Genomic DNA, 22,749 nt, shown 5'->3' on the forward strand with positions numbered 1-22,749 from the left:
GCTGCTCACTGAAGAAGGTGAGCTGATAATGAAAGATGATAGGAAGGCAAAGCTGCTTAAAGCCTACTTCTTTTCAGTCTTCACACAAAACATAATATTGTTGCGCTGAGTACGTAGCTCAGGTATTAACCTCAAAGAAGTGTTACGGGTGCCAATTCACTTGTGTGTGGGTATCAAGGAGATGTTAAGTGGGCTAATAGACCCATTGCGCTAACAGGAATAAAAAAAAAATGCCAAGGGGCATTGTAATGGATCAAGCCAATTCACTTGTCTGTTAAGATAGGTCAAAGAAATATCAGTACTATTGTCTTCACGTATTTGTAACTTGTTGATTTGTTGTATATATGTATATATATGTGTACCTTATGCTTAATTAACCCTAGAACCAGAGGTTTGTATTAGCAATTTGTTTGATGTGTAGACTTCCTGAAAACTAATGGATGGTATCTGTATTGTTTTCACGTATCTATCCCTATTAGAATGTAATGGCAGGCACTTGCATAATTATATCACTGTAACCGAATTATTTGTGTATGCATAGGAAGTAGAATGATAATTTCAAAGCAAGTTGTCCTTGATGTGGTGCCCTGAGGTCAAAGACCCAAAATGCATTCTTCATCAAAGGAAGAGCCCGTGCTGTGAGTGCAAGTATTTGCCTGGCTGCTTTTTGGGGAAGACCGCTATAAAAGTGTGTCTTGGGAACAATCCTTCATCTCTGATCCATCTGAACACTGACAGGGTGGTTCCAGATGCAAGACGGAGGTCCCCAAAAGCCATTTGGGGAAATCCTGAAGAGCTGATGGAAAACTAGCAGACATTACATCTCTGCATTGACTACAAACTCTGATTCACCTGTAATGTATTTTACCTGCTTTAACCTCTCAGTAACTCTCATTTTCTTTTCTTAGCTAATAAGTCTTTAGTTAGTTTACTAAAGAAATTGGCTGTCAGCGTTCTCTTTGGTGAGATCTGGAATATATTTTGACCTGGAAGTAACCTAATGTGTGATGATTTTGGGCTTTAATAACCTTTCATCAAAGTCTGGTGCGTCTGCATGAAGTGCTAAAGGGATTGCCTGTGACTCCATGGTGAGGCAAGCATAATATCCAGAAGTGCACTTTTGTTACTGGCTTGGTGAAATCTAATTATAGAATGTACCGGTAATTTGGGGGAATCTGCCCTATTTTCTGACAATCTGAGCTGAGATTGGCACTCTCAGCTGTGACCCACTTCAGGCAGAGTGACAAACGTGATTGGACGACCAGCAAAGTTATCATAGACAATAAAGGGGATGGGATGCAGATCAGGAAAAGTAAAGAACACGTCAGAGAACTTCCAACTAATTAGAATGAAATCAAGTCAGTGAGGTCTGATGCTATTCACCCTAGGATGCTGAAAGAATTAGCTGAAGAAATCTCGGAGCCACTGGAAGTGATGCTTGCAAACTCCTGGATGACAGGAGATGTCCCAGAAGACTGGAGAAGGGCTAATGTAGTGCCCATGACAGGTTTCCCCCCCCAGCCTCCAGGAATACCACCTGATATACTGGGTACCACTGCGCCCACCTGACCCAGCAGCCTGGATTCCCTTAATACTGTACTGCTATGCAGCCTGTCAAGCCCTTCCCCAGGCTTCAGGCTGCACTTTACCAGCACACTTACAGGTCGGGATACCCCCAGCTGCAGAAACACACAGACACTGAGATCAGCTCTGCATGGGAAGGCTCAGCTAAGGAACTGCCCAGTTACTCAAGTGCCCCCCGCCCCCTGAGTGTAAAGCCAAAATTATACAGTTTTGCGCTGCACAGAATACTGTACAGCATAAATTCATAAAATTCATCCTCTCCCTCCATGTCGAGAGAGAGAGATGCACAGCTTTTTGCCCCCCAGTTATGAATTCCGCAAACTGGTTTTAGAGAAAACAAAAACAAGTTTACTAACTACCATAGATAGATGTTAAGTGATTATAAGTGACAGCAAACAGATCAAAGCAGATTACCTTAGTAAATAAACAAAAACCGCAAACTGAGCTTAACACACGAGATAGATAGGATATAAATTAACAAATTCTGATCCAGAGTGATAAACAGGCTGGCAGATTCTTAAGGCACAAGTTGCCTTGACTTTCCCAAGTTTTCATACAGAGGCTAAAAATCCTTCTAGCCAGTTCAGTCTTTGCCCCTCAGGTGTTTCCAGGTGTGCTGTTGCAGGGAGAGAGAGGTACCCCCATGATGTCATTGTCCCCCTTTTATATCTTCTTCCCACTTGCTGGAAAAGCTCTTTTGCTGTGACCTGAGTCAAACAGTTCCCATTGTCTAATGTTATCTCTGAGATGTTTCTATTGTACAGTTCCTGGGGTAATCCTTGTGTGCTTTTGTGCATTTCCTCAATAAGCCATTAACATTGTTTGGCCTTTTTACTGTTGTATCTGAAAGGCTGCTTGAGGGGATTTTCAACCTCACAACGTGTTTCAGTAACACATACATAGCCAAACTTCATAACGTCATATACCACAATAGCACATACAATTCAACGAGATATTAATATCTAGCAGATCAAGACTTTTAGAATGATACCTCACAAGACATACTTTGTACAAAACATCCTAATTACATGACATTGGTGAATATTGGGGTGAAACAGTGCCCATCTTTAAAATGGGGGGAAATGAGGCGCCGGGGAATTATATACCAGTCAGCCTGAACTTGATACCGGGGGAGCTACTAGAGCAATGTATATAATTCAATTTGCAAATACTTGGAGGATGAAGGGGTGATCATGAGCAGCCAGCATGGATTTACTAAGAACAAATCATGCTAAACCAGCTTGATTTCCTTTTTTGACAAGGTAACTGGTTCGGTGAATAGGGCGAATGCGGTGGACATAATATACCCAGACTATAGCAAGGCTTTAGACGCAGTCCCACATGACATTCTGATACGCAACCTGGAGAAATGTGGCCTCGGTGGAACTACCATTAAGTGGATACATAATTGGTTAAACAACTGCAAAGAGTAGTTATTAATGGAATGATGTCAGATTGAAAGGGAGTCTCAAGTGGGGTTCCACAGGGACCTGTTCTGGGTCCAGTGTTATTTAATATCTTTATTAATGACCTGGATGTAGGTGTAGAGAGCATACTGTTCAAATGTGTAGATAACACAAAGCAAAAGGGGGGTTGCCAATACTTTGGAAGATAGAGCTAAATTTCAAAGGGATCTTGATAAGTTGGAGACCTGGGCTGTAGACAACAAAATGAAATTCAACAAAGACGAATGTAAGGTGCTATGCTTAGGGAAGAAAAAACAAACGCACAAATACAGAATGGGGGAGAATTGGCTTGGCAGGAGCACTGCTCAGAAGGATCTGGAAGTTGTAGGGGACCACAACATTAACGGGAGTCAATAACGCGATGCTGTTGCAAACAAAGCAAATGCAATTTTAGGTTGCATTAACAGAGGCATAGCATGCAGGTCACAAGAGGCGATAGTATTTCTTTACTCGGCGCTGGTTAGGCCTGAGCTGGAATACTGTGTCCAATTTTAGTCACCAATGTATAGAAAAGATGTAGAGAAACTGGAAAGGATCCAGAGGCAAGTGACAAAGATGATCAAAGGGATGGAATGCAAGCCGTATGAGCTAAGGCTGAAGGAACTGGGTATGTTTAGTTTGGAAAAGAGGAGATGAAGGGGGGATATGACAGTGGTCTTCAAATACTTGAAAGGGTGCCATAAAAAGACAGAAAGTTTGCTCTTTCTTGCTACAGAGGGCAAGATAAGAGGCAATGCGGTCAAACTACAGCATAGTAGATTTAGATAAATGTCAGGAAAAACTTCCTAATTATAAGAACAATAGGTCAATGGAACAAACTGCCTAGGGATGTTGTGGAAGCTCCTTCACTGGAGGTTTTCAAAAAGAGGTTGGATAGCTGTCTGTCTTGGATGGTTTAGAGACAACAAATACTGCATCTTGGCAGGGCGTTAGACTAGATGACCCTTGTGGTCTCTTCTAACCCTGTGATTCTATGATTCTATGAAATCAATGGCAAAACTCCAATTGACTTTAATGGGACCAGGATTTCACTTGAATAGCGTAGCTGAAGTTGCGTATTTTAGGTCGACTTACCTGGCTGTGAGGACGGTGGCGAGTCGACCGCTGCCGCGCCGCCGTCAACTCCGCTTCTGCCTCTTGCCGCGGTGGATTTTCGGAGTCGACGGCAGAGCCATCGGGGATCGATTTTATCGCGTCTTCACTAGACGCGATAAGTCGACCCCCAATAGATCGATTGCTACCCGCCGATCCGGCGGGTAGTGAAGACGTGCCCTAAGAGTCTGTTAGTGTGACATTCCTTTTTGCCTTTCTGCAACAGAAGCAGGAGCTTTAACAAAGCTGCTGGGCAGCGCTAATTATTAAGATGGTTATTAATTTATATAGTACGTTCTATGGGGCAGTGAGCATCCTAATATGGATTTGTATAGAGGCCAGCAAGGCCTAGATTCTGACAGGGGACTCAGTGCTACTATAACAAATAATAATAATTTGCAACTAAAATACTGCAAAGCTAGGGATGAATTTGGAGATAAGTTTCATTGGGCTGGAATTTGTTCCCCCCCCCCCCCCAAAAAAAAATTCCCCTCACCATGGACACACTTATTTGTCTCCCAGATGAACTATATACTAGGCCTCTCTGCCCCATCACGCTTATCACAGAGTATAGTTTTGCTGTTCTGCACTACCATGCATGCTTTCTGCCTTGCGGGTTCCCTGGAAAGAGTGTACAGGAAGCAGTATTGGCAACCCCAAGCATTTAAACTAAATGAGTCAAGCCGTCCAAATATCATGAGATTATTTTTAATCCAAAGAGATTTTAAAGAAGACGACATTCTGGGACTTTTTATTTGCCTTCTGTTTTTTAATCTTAATGGTTCACATTTTCAAGCTTTTCTCCAAAACAATGAGGGCCAGGAGCTATTTTTTTTTTTTAACGAAAGCTGAGATTTTCACATAATCACATGAATTTAGGGGCGGAGATTTTGCCACAAATCTCACAATATTTGATGTTGTTCTTAACTCATGCAAGTTGGCATCACTGGAAAGAGGTTCTTGGAAGATGATGGAGAAACACAGGAGCAACCCTCACACAATTTCTTTCTCACTCCCTGCACTAAAGTTGCCAAGAACACCCATGCAAATCAACTGCCAGCCACAACTCCGCAGAACATTTTTCCTGACACTCATGTTCATCTCTGCACTATTGTAGTAGGTACCCTGGGAAGTCTGTCCTGGATTTAAGCAAATGGTATGTCTAGAGACTATTTGCAATTTAGAAAGGGGTTGTTCCATATAACTGGCAGGGGTCCCCTACAATCCTCTTCAGTGCTCTAGAAAAAGGGGTATGAGAAATTAGTTTGTCTTACTCCCAATGATTGGAAGATCAGAGCTAGAATTAATGCAATTTTAAAATAAATGCCTGCAGTACACTCCTCTCTGTAGCATTTCTGTTCACCACATTTTTCCGATTGTCCTCTCTGTCGCCTCACCCCACAGTGCTTTAGCAATGTGCCAGATGAAAGCCTCCTAAGACAATGTTGCACGGTGGCCACTTACCTTTTGAGAGTTTGCTAACATTTTTTAACTCTGCTTACTTTGCCTTGCTGTATCAAAGTTAGCTGTGGAACAATGCCCATTTTGGGAGCTGGACAAGGAAAGAGGGTGAGGGCTCTTCCCTTGTTTTCCATTTTTGCATGTGACCATGCATGAATCTATTCCGCGTGGCACTGGACATCACTGGTCAGCAGACATATGGAAAGCAAGAGTAAAATATAACTGTACCTCTCCTTGAGTTCCTGCTCTGTTCCTGGCACCTAACAGCCTGGGGTTTTCAGTGCTGCATCCCAGAGCCTTCAAGGCAATTAACAACTCCTTTCCCTCTTTCTGGAATGGGTTTCCACTACAGACTGCTTCCTTTAAAAACAAGGGCTATGTCATCCTTTAAAAACAAGGGCTATGTTTTTACACTGAGATCGCTAACTCACTAAATATCCTAGTGGAGACAAGGCACATGTAGATTTTACCTTGCTGTAGCTAGTCAAAATCAATCCCATATCCCCCAACCTCTGGATGACCTCAAATGGGTGGGTAAAAACAACCTGTGTTTTGTCTCCATTAAGCTTTTACATCAGGATTGCTACTTTTTTTTTTTTTTTTTTTTTTTTTTTTGCATTGATGACACAGCCTCAAAAGAGCAGCAGTTAAAGTAGAAGAGCTGCTGCTTGACAGCCCAGGCAGACACACACCCCCACTGGCCAAGAGAAAGGGGGAGAGAATGCCTGTTGGAAAAATAAGGCGGGAGGGAAGAAATGAAGAGAGAGAGCCTGTAGGAACAGTGAGTGACCTAAGGAGGCAGGGAGTGTGGGGGAGGAGTGAGCAGCAGGCAATTGATCGGGTGTTCAAAAAGCTAGTGGTGAAATGAGTCAGAGAATGGGATTGATTTTTGCCTACACTGTTCCCACATATTTGTTGTAGCAAAGCTAAGGCTGGTGCAGCAACAATTGCTAAGGAATGCTAAGCAGCTGGGCATGCAGGAGGCCCCCAATGCATGTAACCTGATGCAGAGCTGCCAAGTTCTGTGCTCCTTCTTATGACATTTCATGCAAATAGCATAGCTGAAAATAATTTTCATATAACCATACACTGAAGCACATGGTAACAGTCCTTGTCCTCAGCAGTAGCAGGTGTAGGACATGGAGTTGCACAATCCTTGCTGACTGTGGCTGGGGCAGGCAGGTGTTTGAGGTTATCTGGGAATCTTGCTGGGGTGGGGTGCATGAAAGGAAGCTGGGAATAACTGCTGAGGCTCCTGGAAGTACAGGGTTCCTACAGTGCTGGCACTTCTGAGGATTCCTAGGGGCAGGAGGTGCTGGATTTCAGGGATCTACTGGGAGGCAGAGGATGCTGAGGCTCCCGGGGACAGCATGGTACAGTTGGCTGAGGCAGGAAGGAAGCATGGGGCTGGTAGTGGGTTCCTCCCCTTGCACTGCTGTCACCATGTACAGCCCGCTACCACCTTCCCCTTAGGGTTGTCAACTCTGACTGAAGCTATTCCAGGAGATTCTTTCCTCTCCCCTCCCCCCAGCGTGACGTAATGTTATTTTTTTAAAATATCCTCTTAAAATCTCCTCAATTGCTTTCAAGAGTCACCCGGAGATGAATGCTGATTCCAGGAGACTCCAGGCCAATCCTGGAGGGTTGGCAACCCTACTTTCCTTCCAGCCACTGCCACTTCTTGGCTGCTCCTTCCTGGCCCTGATTTAGCTGAGGGAGCAGCAAGGGAGGACATGCCCGAGTGCTTGCTCAGCTGTCTCCACAGCAGACTCTAGCAGCAAGAAGGGGGAACTGCAGACAAATGCCTGCTGTCTCAGCCAGATGTGTAAGGGTGGACAACTGAGATGCAGGCAGGTCTGACAGGCCTGCCAATTGCATGACAGCCATGCGAGATGTGTGACACTTGGCAGTTTGCTTATATGTACTCTGCTGATAGGGTGATTGCTGAACATTGGTGCCTGATTGGCTAAAGCTTTTCAAAAGCAACAGCTGATTCTGTGAATCTCAATTTTCAAGTGTCCGATTTGAGACATCTTCAAGGCAATTTTCAGAAAGTGCTGACCACCTATCCTCTGCAAAATAAAGGCCCCTTCAAAGTGTCTTTGGTTGTTCACTCAAAAATCGGAGCACCTAAATTCATCAGTAATGTATTTAAAGCTTGGCTATATCTGGCACATCGCCAGCTTGTCACATTACCACATGCAACGGATAATTAACATCTAAGTCAAATTAAGGTGCCCAAAGTTTTAAAATCTGACAGCTCTCTGGCACTTGAAGTGGGTGCCAGCAGGAGTCAGGGTGGCCTCATATGCTCTCAGCAGTGATGCTGCAGCAGCCAGCCAGGTAGAAACTATTCACAAAAGAGACCGAGGCTTTTTCTACACACTGAAATTGCACAAATTTAACTTAAACCAGTTTTTAAACATTTACTTAAACCAGTGCAAAACCCTGGTTAGACACTCAGATCAGTTTAAGGGTAGCTTATTTTGATTTAGTTTACACCTGTTCCTAATCAACTTAAGATAAATCAAAGTAAACCAGGTTTACATTGGTTGAAGTGTGTCCACACACCAGTTTTAACTGAGTCCATTTTAAATCACACCTTTAGTTAAATCGGCATAGTCCTGCATGTAGACAAGCCCAGATATTTGTTGGTGGCACTTACCATGGAAAAGGAAATTTTCTTCTGTGGGAACAGTCTATTCTGTGGAAGAGGCTGGAAAATAAAGAAATGGAGGACTCTGCACCAAAAAAATAAGAATAAGGCAGCTGACTAAGCAGAGGTTATGAGAGTACCTCTGGGCAGCAACTGAGGGGGGAGGGGGTCTTGGCTGACTCAGATTGAAAATGAGAATATAAGAGGCTACATCTGGTTTAGGGCAGGGATGTCCAATCTTCAGCCCAGCAGAGCATTTCATAAGGCCTGTGGCCTGCTTCAACACAATATACTAACAGCCGACTCATTAGCATTTTGTCATCATGTTTACATCATTTTAGTTTACACAAGTCTGCAAGTAAACAGTACTATACAAAGAAACAACCTATCTAAATACATACAAAACAAACTGAACTTACAACATAAATCAGTAAAAGTGGAGGAATGGCTCAGTGGTTTGAGCACTGGCCTGCTAAACCCAGGGTTGTGAGTTCAATCCTTGAGGGGGCCATTCAAGGATCTGGAGCAAAAATCTGTCTGGGGATTAGCCCTGCTTTAAGCAGAGGGTTGGACTAGATGACCTGAAGTCCCTTCCAACCCTGATTTCTATGATTAACTAAAATATGTAGAATCTGTTTGGCCCACACAAGGTTGTGCTTAGGTTTATATGGCCCTCTTGTGTAGTATGGTTAGGCACCACTGCCTGCAGGAGTCTTGACAGGTCAGAGAAGCCACACCATGAAAGAGTGCCCAGAAAGCGTTATTTAGCCAAGTCTTCTTCAGCACACATGCAGCTTAACTTTTACTTTTCCGCACTACCATCCACCTTCTCCCACTGGCCCAGCTAAACACCAAGCACTGCTGAAATCCACTTTATGCTTCCTGATGCTATCATACTCCCCAAAGCCCAGAAAAAAGGTTCAAGTCACTCCCACCTCCCTTCACCCCAATCAAGGACACAGTCAGACGGTTAAGTGGCAGTCTATTGGTATGTGCAAAGTTACTCTCTACAGACAGGGCCGGCTCCAGGCACCAGCCAACCAAGCACATGCTTGGGGCGGCACCTGGTAAGGGGCAGCCAATCTTGGGGTGGCGGGGGGCAGCGCGGCATTCCGCGGGGGGGGGGCAGCACGGGGCGCGGCGCGGCGCTCGGGGGGGGGGGCTCCGGCGCCGCGGGGCTTGGGGGGGGGGGGGGGCGCTCGGTGGGGCGGCACTTTTTTTTGCTGCTTGGGCCAGCAAAAAAGTTATAGCTGGCCCTGTCTACAGAGTGCCAGTTTGATCTGGATAGTACTTTCTGTTCCTTGGCACTAAAACATCCAGTCAAGGACAGACAGCTTCAGTGAGCCAGGACTTCCAATGGCATGTTCCATCCAGCCCTAGAGAAAAGGAACCTGAGTTGATAGTAGATGAGGGATGAAATATTATGTACTCACACTATCTTGGCAGCCCTTCAAAGGAAGATCAACTCCTGTAACCAATGGGTCTCAGCTAGGGGGTTGGAGGGAAAGGCTCTCTACCACCTTCCTTCATCCAACCACCACAGCATTTTGGACTGGCACTTGTTCCATCCAGAAAAAAACCCCAAACAATCATCTCTTTTCTCAGCACCCTTGCCAGGATCATGAGGCAGCTAGTTTTAGGGACTGGGACATGGCAGTCATTCCTAGTGGTCAGAGAAGGAGTCATGTACCAGAAAACAGAGCCAGAGGCTAGATACCAAAGCTAAGGGTCAAGCCAGATAAGAACACAAAAAGGCCATACTGGGTCAGACCAAAGGTCAACCTAGCCCAGTATCCTGTCTTCAAACAGTTGCCAATGCCAGTGCCCCAGAGGGAATGAACAGAACAGGTAAGCATCAAGTGATCCATCCCCTGTCACCCATTCCCCCAAACAGAGGCTAGGGACCCCATCCCTGTCCATCCTGGCTAATAGCCACTGATGGACCTATCCTCCATGAACTTATCTGGTTCTGTTTTGATCCCTGTTATAGACTTGGCCTTCACAACATCCTCTGGCAAGAAGTTCCACAGGTTGACTGGGCATTGAGTGAAGAAATACTTCATTTAGTTTGTTTTAAATCTGCTCTTTATTAATTTCATTTGGTGACCCCTAGTTCTTGTGTTATGAGAAGGAGTAAATAACACTTCCTTATTTTCTTTCTCCACACCAGTCATGATTTTATAGACCTCTATCATATCCTCCTTAGCTGTCTCTTTTCCAAGCTGAAAAGTCCCAGTCTTATTAATCACTCCTCATATGGCAGCTGTTCCATACCCCTAATCATTTTGTTGCCCTTTTCCAATTCCAATATATCTTTTTTGAGATGAGGCGACCACATCTGCACACAATATTCAAGATATGGATTTATATAGAGACAATATGATATTTTGTCTTATTATCTATCCCTTTCTTAATGATTCCCAACATTCTGTTTGCTTTTTTGACTGTCGATGAACACTGAATGGATGTTTTCAGAGAACTATCCACGGTGACTCCAAGATCTCTTTCTTGAGATTCGGAGCCAAAGGTCAAAATCAGAGTCAGAGGCTGAATGCCAGACTTCTGAAGGTCAGAGTCGGAATCAGAATCAGAGACTCCAGCCAAAGGTCAGAGCCAGAGTCAATGTCGTAGGACAGGGATCAGGAACACAGCAGCAAAGCAGGACTCAGGCAAGAAGGCAGGGTCCAATGTAGCAGCCAGTCAGGGCCTCACCCAGTTGCCTCTTTCTGGCTTAAGTAGTACAGCCAGACCAACTGGTGGGTCCAAGCACTCTCCCAATCAAGACTCCTGTGGGTGGTGCCTCTGGTGGGGCTAGGGTTCCATGAGCCACTCAGCCCAGCAACCTGCCAGAGAGTGGCTGGGATACGTGGGTTGCTTAGAGACCTGTGGGGCCTCACACCTATCTCTGCAGAATTGCCAGGGCAAATCCCTCCCCAGAAGGCTTGACCCAGACAAAGAAATGCTGTCTTTTTCTGCAGAGAGGTTTGAAATGAAATTAACCAACTTCAGCCAGGTGTCTTGCTCCTGCCTAAGAACAGCTGACCTCACCCAATAACTAGTAACCCCAAGCCAGTGCAAAACAGAGAATCAGAGTGGGGCGGTCCGTTCCTTGAGCACTGCAGTGAAGTCAAAGACTACGATAACTGACTTCAGATGGGGGAAAATCCAAAGCTGCCTTGCCCAACAGAGCCAATTACCTGTTCATACAAAACCTAGACAGGCCTCCCTCTCATGGTAAGCCCAGTGAGTTGATCTCTTGCTTTGGTGACAGCAGCAACAATTGTTTGTCCTCTACAAAATCAGTCCCCCTTTCCCTCAATCATTCTCACTCCCACTACAGCCAGATATGGGTCAGTGTATTGCACCAGCCCTGTCTCTGAGTGGCGTAAATGCACGCGGTAGTTGATGGATAAAATAGGCAAAATCTCAGCCAACTAAAAAAACAGAGAAAACAGTAAGTGGCCCCATTGCCTGCTCACCACTTGTTCTTTCCCACCACATTTCACTTATTTTTTCCTGCATTCAAACTCACATTTTTGGTAAACTCTACACTTTTCCTTATTCTTTAAATAACTGTTGTCTTCAACACCAGAAAGCCTCAGATGTTCTCACAGGCCGCCTCTCCAGCACCCACCTGTCATTAAAGAGAAACCTGGACCAGCTTCTGTCAGCTTACAAGTACCCTGAACATGCCTATCATTCAAGTTGTATTTCTCCCTCCTGTCAAACTGATTGTTTTTATATGCTAAAAATATGCATATATACTTAAACATAAAAAGCTTTTGTCTCAAAGTCCCGTAAGTTTATGCCTCGTTTGTTTAACAATGCTAAAGTAAGTTGTAAGATATGAGAAGTTAGGAAACATGATTGTCTACCAACGTTAACTCTTAAGAGTGTACTTGTAAGCTTCCACTCTATTCTTAACTTACTTCATAGTCTATATTGTAGAAACAGCAGTACATATGACTAGTAATGTTATGGACTTCAGCTTAGACCTCCCAATACCTAGAGTAGGCATGATACGGTGAGTTAAAGTTGAAGTAAAGGCCATAACTCTGTTTTCTTTCTTCTGTGGATCTAAATTAAACCCTTTAATTTATTGTAATTTGCTTTATCATCAATGGCACAATGGCCTAAGTTTTAAACCAGACATTTGTTTTCATTTGACATGGAACAATGATAATGCATGAAAGGTACTCGTGTGAACACAATGGTCATATCAGATGTCAATAATCGGGCATTCCATAGTCTTACACAGTTTGGATGTGTAAATAACAGACATTTACATCTGACAGGAAAACACTGAAACACAAATTCTTTTAAAGCTTGAATAAACAAAACTTAAGACAAACAAGGTCTGGAACACATGCAGTACTCCTAGAACAAATTGTTTCGAATGTCTGAACATTAAGATGAAATTATTATTTATATTTTTGATGTAAAGTATTAGTATTTTCATTAACACATGCAACTTTCTTCCTTACCTTTAGGGAATCAAAGCAGGCAATAACTCTTCCATTTTCAATCTGGCAACTTTTGGGGGGATGTGCAAATTTGCATTCCTCATCAGAGCGTGAACAAGTTCCTCTCTGAAACTGTCGGCACACTTCTAATGTCAGCCATTTTGTATCTCTTACAGGAGCAACATTCAAAGCCATGATGGAAACTGATTTTTGTTTTGTGAATAACTATTAAGTGAATTATGCCAAGCCAATCTACAACAATTCCAAAAACTATAGTTGAGAGAGAGACGCTCTGTACTTTTTTTCTATCGGCAATGAAGTAATAAATTGCTTAATGGAGCCCAATACACACAAAGCAGAATGAGCAAAGACAATTTATCAGCAAGCAGTCACTCATCAATCAATATGTCCCACTTGTAGACTTTTGGCTGCAAAAAAATCATGCTCAGTAGCATCTCTGGCTGTAAAATATCTGAGTCTCTTGATTGGATCGCTGACACAACTGTTTTAAATAAAGTTACTTCAGTGCAATGGCACTCCTTGATATAATATTAATTCTTTGCAGGCTGCTTGCTGGTATTGATTACACAGGAAAAGCAATGCAGTCAGCTTATTCACGTCCTGGGAGTAATTCTTTCTTCAGCTTTTTTAATATGGAAGCCAGTTTCACATCAAGAAATTGGCAAACCAAGACAGTTGAGGTGTCTTCTGTGACATATAAGGTCAGGGCGATGTCTAGCTGGCAGAGATCATATTTTGAAAACACATTCAGGCGTCGCAGTCCTCTCTCGTAAAAGTGACTTCACAAAGGCACTTTTTAATAATTGACCTGACAAAACAAATAAAATATCAGTTTATATTCAACCTTTTAAAAATCAACATTTTGAAAAACAACCACCACATTTTTATCATGGACACTGAAAATGTGCAGTTAATGCAGTAAATTAGTGCAGACTTAAATTAAACAAAATATTAAAAATCAGCCTCTTTCATGAAGTTATTCATGACAAGGGAATAACCAATTGAAACAGGTATTGCAGCAACATTCCAAAAATTGGGAATGACTCAAACAGATGAATGTAGAAGATACAATAATTAGGCATGCTGCTTCTGAAACAATTCAATTTAATGTTCTTAGATTCCAAAATAATGTATTAGAGCCACCATTTCCAATTAATTTATCAGTTAGTCCTTTAGATTGCATTATTGAGTGTTGTAAACAGCTACTTATTATTTGTTCTGTTTATAAAAAATGAAGATGGTAGAATTTTGTATGAATTTCTTGTCTCTTGGGGAAAAAAGTGGTTTTGTCTTTATAACAGGAAAACCCGTTTCTAATAGGAAGAATGTTAATTGGATTTTTTAAAACTACAGACCATTTCTAAAAGGTTTCATGTAAGGTTGCAGTAAGCTTCTAATTGTTTAAATGTTCTCTAAGCATTTACTTTTATTGTGAACCTAAACTGTTTCTTAATTAAAATGTATTCATGTTTTTTTAATAAAGTATAATTGAAGGCCAAAGAGTTTGACACAAATATACATCACAATACATTACTACAAAAAATAAGCTTTATCTGTAGACAAGATGACTGTAGACATGATTTCTGCTCTTACTGTGCTTTAAAAACATACAAACTTGGTTGAATAATTAAGTGTTTTATGCAGATTCTACCAGAGCAAAGAAGTGATTACTTTTATTGAATAATGAAGCTATTTTGTAAGCTAAGTAGAATCAACAAAGTCATTTCTATTAAAAGTACATTGAGAAAATAATAATCATATTCTATAGTACACAGTTCTATAAGAAGCTCCATCCATGCTTATAGAAAAACTGTATTATATGACAATATTTAATAGTATATATTATAATGTAATTAAACACAGCATATGTACAAGGGGGTATAGTTAAGGTTACACATGCAAACTTAACTTTGGTATTTCCTGACTTTGAGTGCCTAACCAATATTGACCAACATTTTTAAAAATGTCTAAAGTTTGGCTTCTAAATCCATATTTAGGCAACTAAGTAAGTGTCCTGATTTTCAGAAGTACGAAGCATCCAAGCAGCTCCCACTGACACAGACTCAGGTGGGACTTAGAATGTGGAACAAATTGGTGAGGGGGCATTTAAAAGAGAAACTGTCCTTTGTAAGAAGGGCAGGGGAAGAGTTGTTTGGGATGCTGGGGGTTGTGGGGGGAGTGAAAGACAGAGGAAGATTCATAAACTAAAAGATTCCAAGGCCAGAGGACATCATTGTGATCATCTGGTCTGACTTCCTGTATAACACATGCCATAGACTTCCCCCAAATATTCCTAGAGCAGATCTTTTAGAAAAACATCCAATCTTGATTTAAAAATTGTCAGTGATGGAGAATGTACCATAACCCTTGGTAAATTGTTCCAATGGTTAATCACTGTCGAAAAAAATACACCTTATTTCCAGTTTAAATTTGTCTAGCTCCAAATTCCAGCCATTAGATCCTGTCACACCTTTCTCTGCTAGATTGAAGAGCCCATTATTAAATATCTGTTCCTCATGTAATCAAGTCACCCTTTAATTTTCTCTTTGTTAAACTAAATAGAACAAGCTGTTTGAGTCTATCACTATAAGGCAGGTTTTCTAATCCTTTAACCATTGTTGTGGCTCTTCTCTGAACCCTCTGCAATATATCAGCATTCTTCTTGAACTGTGGCACCAGAACTGGACATACTATTCCAGCAGCAGTCGCACCAGCACCACATAGTCCTGGTCTACACTAGGCGTTTATGTCGAAGTTAGCGCCGTTACATCGAATTAACCCTGCACCCGTCCACACCGCGAAGGTATTTAGTTCGACATAGAGGTCTCTTTAATTCGACTTCTGTACTCCTCCCCGACGAGGGGAGTAGCGCTAAATTCGACATGGCCATGTCGAATTAGGCTAGGTGTGGATGGAAATCGACGCTAATAGCTCCAGGAGCTATCCCACAGTGCACCACTCTGTTGACGCTCTGGACAGCAGTAAGAGCTCGGATGTTCTGAACTGCCACACAGGAAAAGCCCCGGGAAAATTTGAATTTGAATTCCTTTTCCTGTCTGGCCAGTTTGAATCTCATTTCCTGTCTGGACATCGTGGCGAGCTCAGCAGCACTGGCAACGATGCAGAGCTCTCCAGCACTGATGGCCATGCAATCTCAGAATAGAAAGAGGGCCCCAGCATGGACTGATCGGGAAGTCTTGGATCTCATCGCTGTGTGGGGCGATGAGTCCGTGCTTTCCGAGCTGCGATCCAAAAGACGGAATGCAAAGATCTATGAGAAGATCTCTAAAGACATGGCAGAGAGAGGATACAGCCGGGATGTAACGCAGTGCCGCGTGAAAATCAAGGAGCTGAGGCAAGGCTACCAGAAGACCAAAGAGGCAAACGGACGCTCCGGATCCCATCCCCAGACATCCCGTTTCTACGAGGCACTGCATTCCATCCTCGGTGCGGCCGCCACCACTACCCCACCACTGACTGTGGACTCTGAGGATGGGATAGTGTCCACGGCCGGATCCTCGGACATGTTAGCGGACGGGGAAGATGAGGAAGGAGATGAGGAGGACGAGGCAGTCGACAGCGCTCACAACGCTGATTTCCCCGACAGCCAGGATCTCTTCATCACCCTTACAGAGATCCCCTACCAACCCTCCCCAGCCGTTACCCCGGACACAGAATCTGGTGAAGGATCATCCAGTAAGTGTTGTAAACATCTAAACATTTATTTGTAACAGAACATGAATATTAACAATTTAAAAAATGGGTTTCTCATGATTAGTTTGATTAACTTTACGGTTCAGTCATGGGCAGTGCAACTATTGAAAAAAAATCTAGCAATGTCCGGTTTTGCATGATTGTCCTGCCCAAGCCGCTCTACTGTTTAGTCCCTGCTACTGCAGCTACAGTAAGATGCGGTCTATATGTCGGGGATGGAGCAGAAATCCTCCTGGGACATCTCAAGGAAGCTCTCCTGCAGGTAATTTGAAATCCGCTGCATTAGGTTCTTGGGGAGAGCGGCCTTATTGGGTCCTCCGTAGTAGGACACGTTGCCGCGCCACGAGACTAGCAAGTACTCCGGAATCATTGCTTGGCACAGCATGGCGGCATACGGCCCTGGTCTTTGGAGGCTTTCCCGGAGCATTCTCTGTCTGTCGCTCTCAGAGATCCTCATGAGGGTGATGTCGCTCATGATGACCTGCTTTGAATGAGGTAGGGGAATGTTAGTGTTGGGACTGCTTTACCGTTCCTTTACAGAACTGTAACCGCTGGTTTGCAGCCACGCGGTGGAGGCGGGAGAGGGGCAGCCGAAAGGGATCGTTCCCGGGGACAGCCGCGAGGGTGTGGGACAGGAGCAGACTTCCTGCTTGCCGGATTGCTGGCAGCAGGGACCGACATTGATTTCAATGTGAAATGAGGCCATTGCTAATATTAAAGTTTTAAGCTGCCACGAATCTACGGCTTACCATGTCTGCGTGCAAGAGCAATTCCGTTGTCCTGACACGGTTCTCAAATGTGCTCTGCAAAACCCCAGACACTGAATGCGAAGGCCGAGAATTCGACCTTGTGCTGAGTGCGCATGTGATAGGTGCTGTGCATGGTCCTGTTCACAGAGAAAGACTATGTTCTTTGTTCACAACTACATTTATCTTTCTGAGGAATTCACTCCCTTTTTCCCATTCCCACAGCCCCATCTGCGACTGTCTCACAAGCTAGCCTGTCATCACACTCCCAGAGGCTAGGGAGGATTAGGCATAAGAAGAAGAGGACACGGGAGGACATGTTCTCAGAGCTTATAGCCTGCTCCAGAGCCCAGGCAGCACAGCAGACCCAGTGGCGGGAGAACTTGACCCGAATGCACCAAGCCAACATGGATCGGGAGGAAAGGTGGCGTCAGGAAGACCAGCAGGCGACTCAAACCCTGCTTGGACTACTGAGGGAGCAAACGGACACGCTCCGGCGCCTTGTGGATGTTCTGCAGGAACGGAGGCAGGAGGACAGAGCCCCGCTGCAGTCCATCTCTAACCGCCCTCCCCCGCCACCAAGTCCCATACTCCCCTCACCCAAAGTGCACAGAAGGAGAGGCGGCAGAGTCCCTGCTAACTCTCACTCCACCCCTGCAGAGAGCTCGAGCAGCAGAAGGCTCTCATTCCCCAAAGTTTGACAAGTTCTTTCCTTCCCGCCTGACACAAGCCCCCGTCCAAGTTTCACTTCCCAGTTCCATGTGTAGTTGATAATAAAAAATATGTTTCTGTTAACTACTGTTTCCATCATGTTCTTTTGGAGGAGGGGGGGAAAGGGGGTTGGTAATTGGACAGGACAGTCACCTTTGGCAGGGTACATAGTCGGGGGCAGGCACAGCAGCAGGGCACATACATAGTGCAGTGATGCAGTGACTACTTACCCTGGTTAGTCTGGGAGGTTGTTTTTATGTTATGTGGTGGGGGGTGGGTTGCTCTGTGACTTTGTGGCAGGGGAGGCCAGTTAGAGATCTTAAGCGGCGGTCCTTAGGCAGGATCACAGAGCCACACAGCAGGGGATCTGTAACCGTCCTCCCCCTGCCACAAAGTCACATAGACCCCCCATACACACAGTCCCTATCAGGAGGGGTGACAGGCTCCATTGAAACAACCATCCCACCGCAGCGGAGCCTGTCAGTCCTTGAGTTTAGAAGCTGCATTCGCGCGACTACACTACACCCGCTCCGCACCACAGTCTGCGTCCCAGTTTTAAAAAATTCCCACGAAAACAGTATTAAAGAAAACGGTGTGCTTTAACAAAGTAGAACTATTTTTAGTTTGAAACGTGTGTTGGAAGTGGGGTGAAGGGGGTATGTAACTGGATAGGATAGTCAACATGAACTGGGTAAAGAAACGGGGGCAGGTTCGGCTTCTCTGTACACAAACTTTAAAGTCACAGGTTACCCTGCTCACTCAGGAACTTTGCTTTCAAAGCCTCCCGGATGCACAGCGCTTCCTGCTGGTCTCTTCTAATCGCCCGGCTGTCTGGCTGTGAGTAATCAGCAGCCAGGCTATTTTCCTCAACCTCCCACCCCGCCATAAAGGTCTCCCCCTTGCTCTCACAGAGATTGTGGAGCACACAGCAAGCTGCTATAACAATGGGGATATTGGTTTCGCTGAGATCACAGCGAGTGAGCAAGCTTCTCCATCTCCCCTTGAGACGTCCAAAAGCACACTCCACCACCATTCTGCACCTGCTCAGCCGGTAGTTGAAGAGTTCTTTTTCAGTGTCCAGGGCACCTGTATAGGGCTTCATGAGCCAGGGCATTAGCGGGTAGGCTGGGTCCCCGAGGATGACTATAGGCATCTCCACATCCCCAACAGTTATTTTGTGGTCCGGGAAGTAAATACCTTGCTGCAGCCGTCTAAACAGACCAGAGTTCCTGAAAACACGAGCGTCATGAACCTTGCCCGGCCATCCGACATTGATGTTGGTAAAACGTCCCCTGTGGTCCACCAGTGCTTGCAGCACCATGGAAAAGTAGCCCTTTCTGTTAATGTACTGGCTGGCCTGGTGGTCCGGTGCCAGGATAGGGATGTGAGTTCCATCTATGGCCCCACCGCAGTTTGGGAATCCCATCGCTGCGAAGCCATCTATGATCGCCTCCAAGTTTCCCAGGGTCACTACCTTTGGCAGCAGTACATCAACGATTGCCTTGGCTACTTGCATCACAACAACCCCCACGGTAGATTTGCCCACCCCAAACTGGTTCGCGACTGACCGGTAGCTGTCTGGCGTTGCAAGCTTCCAGAGGGCTATGGCCACTCGCTTCTGGACAGTCAGGGCTGCTCGCATCCGGGTGTCATTGCGCTTCAGGGCAGGGGACAGCAACTCACAAAATTCAAGGAAAGTTCCCTTCCGCATGCGGAAGTTTCGCAGCCACTGTGATTCATCCCAGACCTGCAGCACTATGCGGTCCCACCACTCAGTGCTTGTTTCCCGTGCCCAGAATCGCCGTTTCACAGCATCAACATGACCCATTGCCACCGTGATGTCCTCGGCGCTGGGTCCCCTGCTTTCTGAGAGGTCTGTGCTACTCTCAGACTTCAGGCCATCACCGCGTTGACGTATCCTCCTCGCCTGACTTTTCTGCATCTGCCTCAGGGCAACCTGTATGATAAGCTGCGAGGCGTTGAGAGCGGCCACAACTGCAGCGATGGTTGCAGCGGGCTCCATGCTCACAGTGCTGTGGCGTCCGCGCTGTCAATGACTGGAAAAGTGCGCGAAATGATTTCCCGCCGGCGCTTTCAGGGAGGGAGGGAGGGCGGGAGTGATGGACGGATGACGACAGTTACCCAAAAGCACCCTGGCCCCTTTTTTTTTTACCCAGAAGGCATTTGCGGCTCCACCCAGAATTCCAATGGGCGGCGGGGACTCCGGGAACTGTGGGATAGCTGCCCTCAGTGCACCGCTTCCAATGTCGACGCTTTCTCCGTTAGTGTGGACTCACAAAGTCGAATTACTGTCCTTAGTGTGGACACACACGTTCGACTTTGCAATATCGATTCCAAAAATTCGATTTAAGTAAAATCGAACTACTCTCGTAGTGTAGACAAGGCCATACAGAGGTAAAATAAACTCTCTACTCCTACTCAAGATTCACTTATTTACGCATCCTAGGATCATATTAGCTCTTTTGGTCACGGCATCACACTGGGAGCTCATGTTCAGCTGATTAATCACCTCAACTGCCAAATCTCTTTCAGAGTCACTGCTTCTCAGAAGAGAGTTCCCCATTCTGTAAGTATGCCTACATTCTTTGTTCCCAGATGTATACATTTACACTTAGCCATATTAAAATGCTTATTGTTTGCTTGTGCTATTTACCAAGCGATCCAGATCTCTCTGAATAAGTGATCTGTATTCTTCATTATTTACCACTTCCCCAATTTTTGTGTCATCTACAAACTTTATCAGTGATCATTTTATGTTTTCTTTCAGGTCACTGATAACAATTTTAAAAAGCATAGGGCCAAGAACCGATCCCCATGGAACCCCACTGGAAACACACCCATTTCATGATGATTCCTCATTTATAATTACTTTTGAAGACCTATCAGTTAAGTCAGCTTTTAATCCATTTAATGTTTGCCACGTTAACATTACATCATTCTAGATTTTTAATCAAACTGTCATGTGGTACCAAGTTAAATGCCTTACAGAAGTCTAAGTATATTTCATCAACATTATTAGCTTCATCAACCAAACTTGTAAACTTTAAAAAAAGACATTAAGTTAGTTTGACGGGATGTATTTTCCATAAACCCAGGTTGATTGCATTACTTATATCACCCTTCTTTAATTCAGTCTCACTATTATCTTGCTCGGGATTTATGTCAGTCTGACGGGCCTATAATTGCACCTGTAATCCAGTTTACCCTTTTAAAATAGTGGCATAACATTAGCTTTCTTATTGTCTTCTGGAAATTTCCCAGTGCTCCAAAACTTATTAAAAATCAGCTTTAATGGTCCACCACGCTTCTCAGCCAGCTCTTTTAAAAAACTCTTGGATACAAGTTATCAGGATCTGCTGATTTTAAAATGCCTAACTTTAGTAGCTGCTATTTTACCATTCTCCTGAGATGCTGATGGAATGGACAGAGTGTTATAATATATGACATGACTAGATCATCTGTTTTCTTCCCCAAATACAAAACAAAAATATTTATTGAACACTTCTGCCACTTGTGCATTATTTTTGATAATGCTACCATTTTCACATATTAATGAACTAATACCATTGTTAAGATTCTTTATGTTCCTAATATACTTAATTCTGCTGGCCATAGAGTTCTCTTTGTGTGTCTATGCTTCCCTTATCAATTTTCTATAATTCATACATTCTGATTTATATTCATAACTCTAAACTTCCCATTTCTTCCATCTGTTAGACATTTAACATTTATTTATTTATTTTACAGCTGCCTTCACTTCCCTCTAAATCAGGTCAGTTTTTTAATCAGTATGGTCTTTTTCCTTGACTGTGGCTTTTTGAGTATCTAATTAAGCAGGGATCGGCAACCTTTGGCATGCGGCTCGCCAGGGTAAGCCCCCTGGCGGGCTGGGCCGGTTTGTTTACCTGCCACGTCCGCAGGTTCGGCCGATCGCGGCTCCCACTGGCCGCGGTTCGCCGCTCCAGGCCAATGGGGGCGGCGGGAAGCGGCGGCCAGCACATCCCTCAGCCCGTGCTGCTATTGTAGCACCATTTTGCTCAGTTGTAAATGACTACCAAGGTACAAGGTAGTTGTGACTCAAGCCCTACAGTTGACATTTGGTATGGATCAGTTTAGGTGTGGTTATAATACTGAGGGCTTGGTGGGATAGAAATAACTAATGCTTTTTTATTTCTTAGTGCTCTAAGTATAACTGGAAAATTGTTTTAATTTTGAAACCACTGTTCCCTTTGATGACCTGTGCTGGGACTATAAGATCCTCCTGTGCTGGGGGGCTATTAATTGTGCATATCAGTTTGAAGGATCAGGTCCTTAGTTCACAACCAGGCCAATAGAATGTACTCATGACCACCGCTACTGAAGCACAAACACAGCATATCTATGAAGCCTCAGCTTTTTCGTTACCCAGGCTGTCACTTTGATACAGCAAAGCTGTTGGGCCAAAGGAGCTCATATTTTATATTTAGCTTAACAGTGTAAATAGCGAAGTGCTTAAAAAAGCCTGTACATTCCAGCTAAGAGCTCTACCAAGGCCTGTTAATCTACAGTGTAAGGCCTGATCCTGTCATATGCTGAATACCTGCAACTCATTGAGTTTAGTAGCTCAGCTCTTCTCATAGTTGGCACTTTTGGGGGGTTACTAATTAAACATCTCTGCTTTTTTTATTTAAAAAGTTTATTTTATTTATTTAAAAGATAAAGGGAAAATCCTAAATTAATACATTATCAAAAAGCAATAATATAATACCTACCTTGAGGAGGGAGGGAAGGTCTTGAGGTTTAAAACATAACACGGGGAGTCAAAATATCTGGGA

The 22,749-nt window shown here is 44.2% G+C and overlaps 1 protein-coding gene across 11 annotated transcripts in view; it reads right to left on the reverse strand.

The window, feature by feature from the left end:
- MBNL2 (muscleblind like splicing regulator 2) overlaps positions 1 to 22,749 on the reverse strand; it is a 146,134-nt gene that overhangs the window by 73,447 nt on the left and 49,938 nt on the right. For all 11 annotated transcript variants that reach the window (XM_034758244.1, XM_034758245.1, XM_034758242.1 and 8 more), the window contains one exon: positions 12,744 to 13,551. In XM_034758244.1, coding sequence (XP_034614135.1) covers positions 12,744 to 12,917 — 174 coding nt within the window. In that variant the 5' untranslated portion in view covers positions 12,918 to 13,551. The remainder of the gene's footprint in view (positions 1 to 12,743; positions 13,552 to 22,749) is intronic.

The sequence above is a fragment of the Trachemys scripta genome, chromosome 1, assembly GCF_013100865.1.
Source record: "Trachemys scripta elegans isolate TJP31775 chromosome 1, CAS_Tse_1.0, whole genome shotgun sequence".
Taxonomy (NCBI): Eukaryota; Metazoa; Chordata; order Testudines; family Emydidae; genus Trachemys; species Trachemys scripta.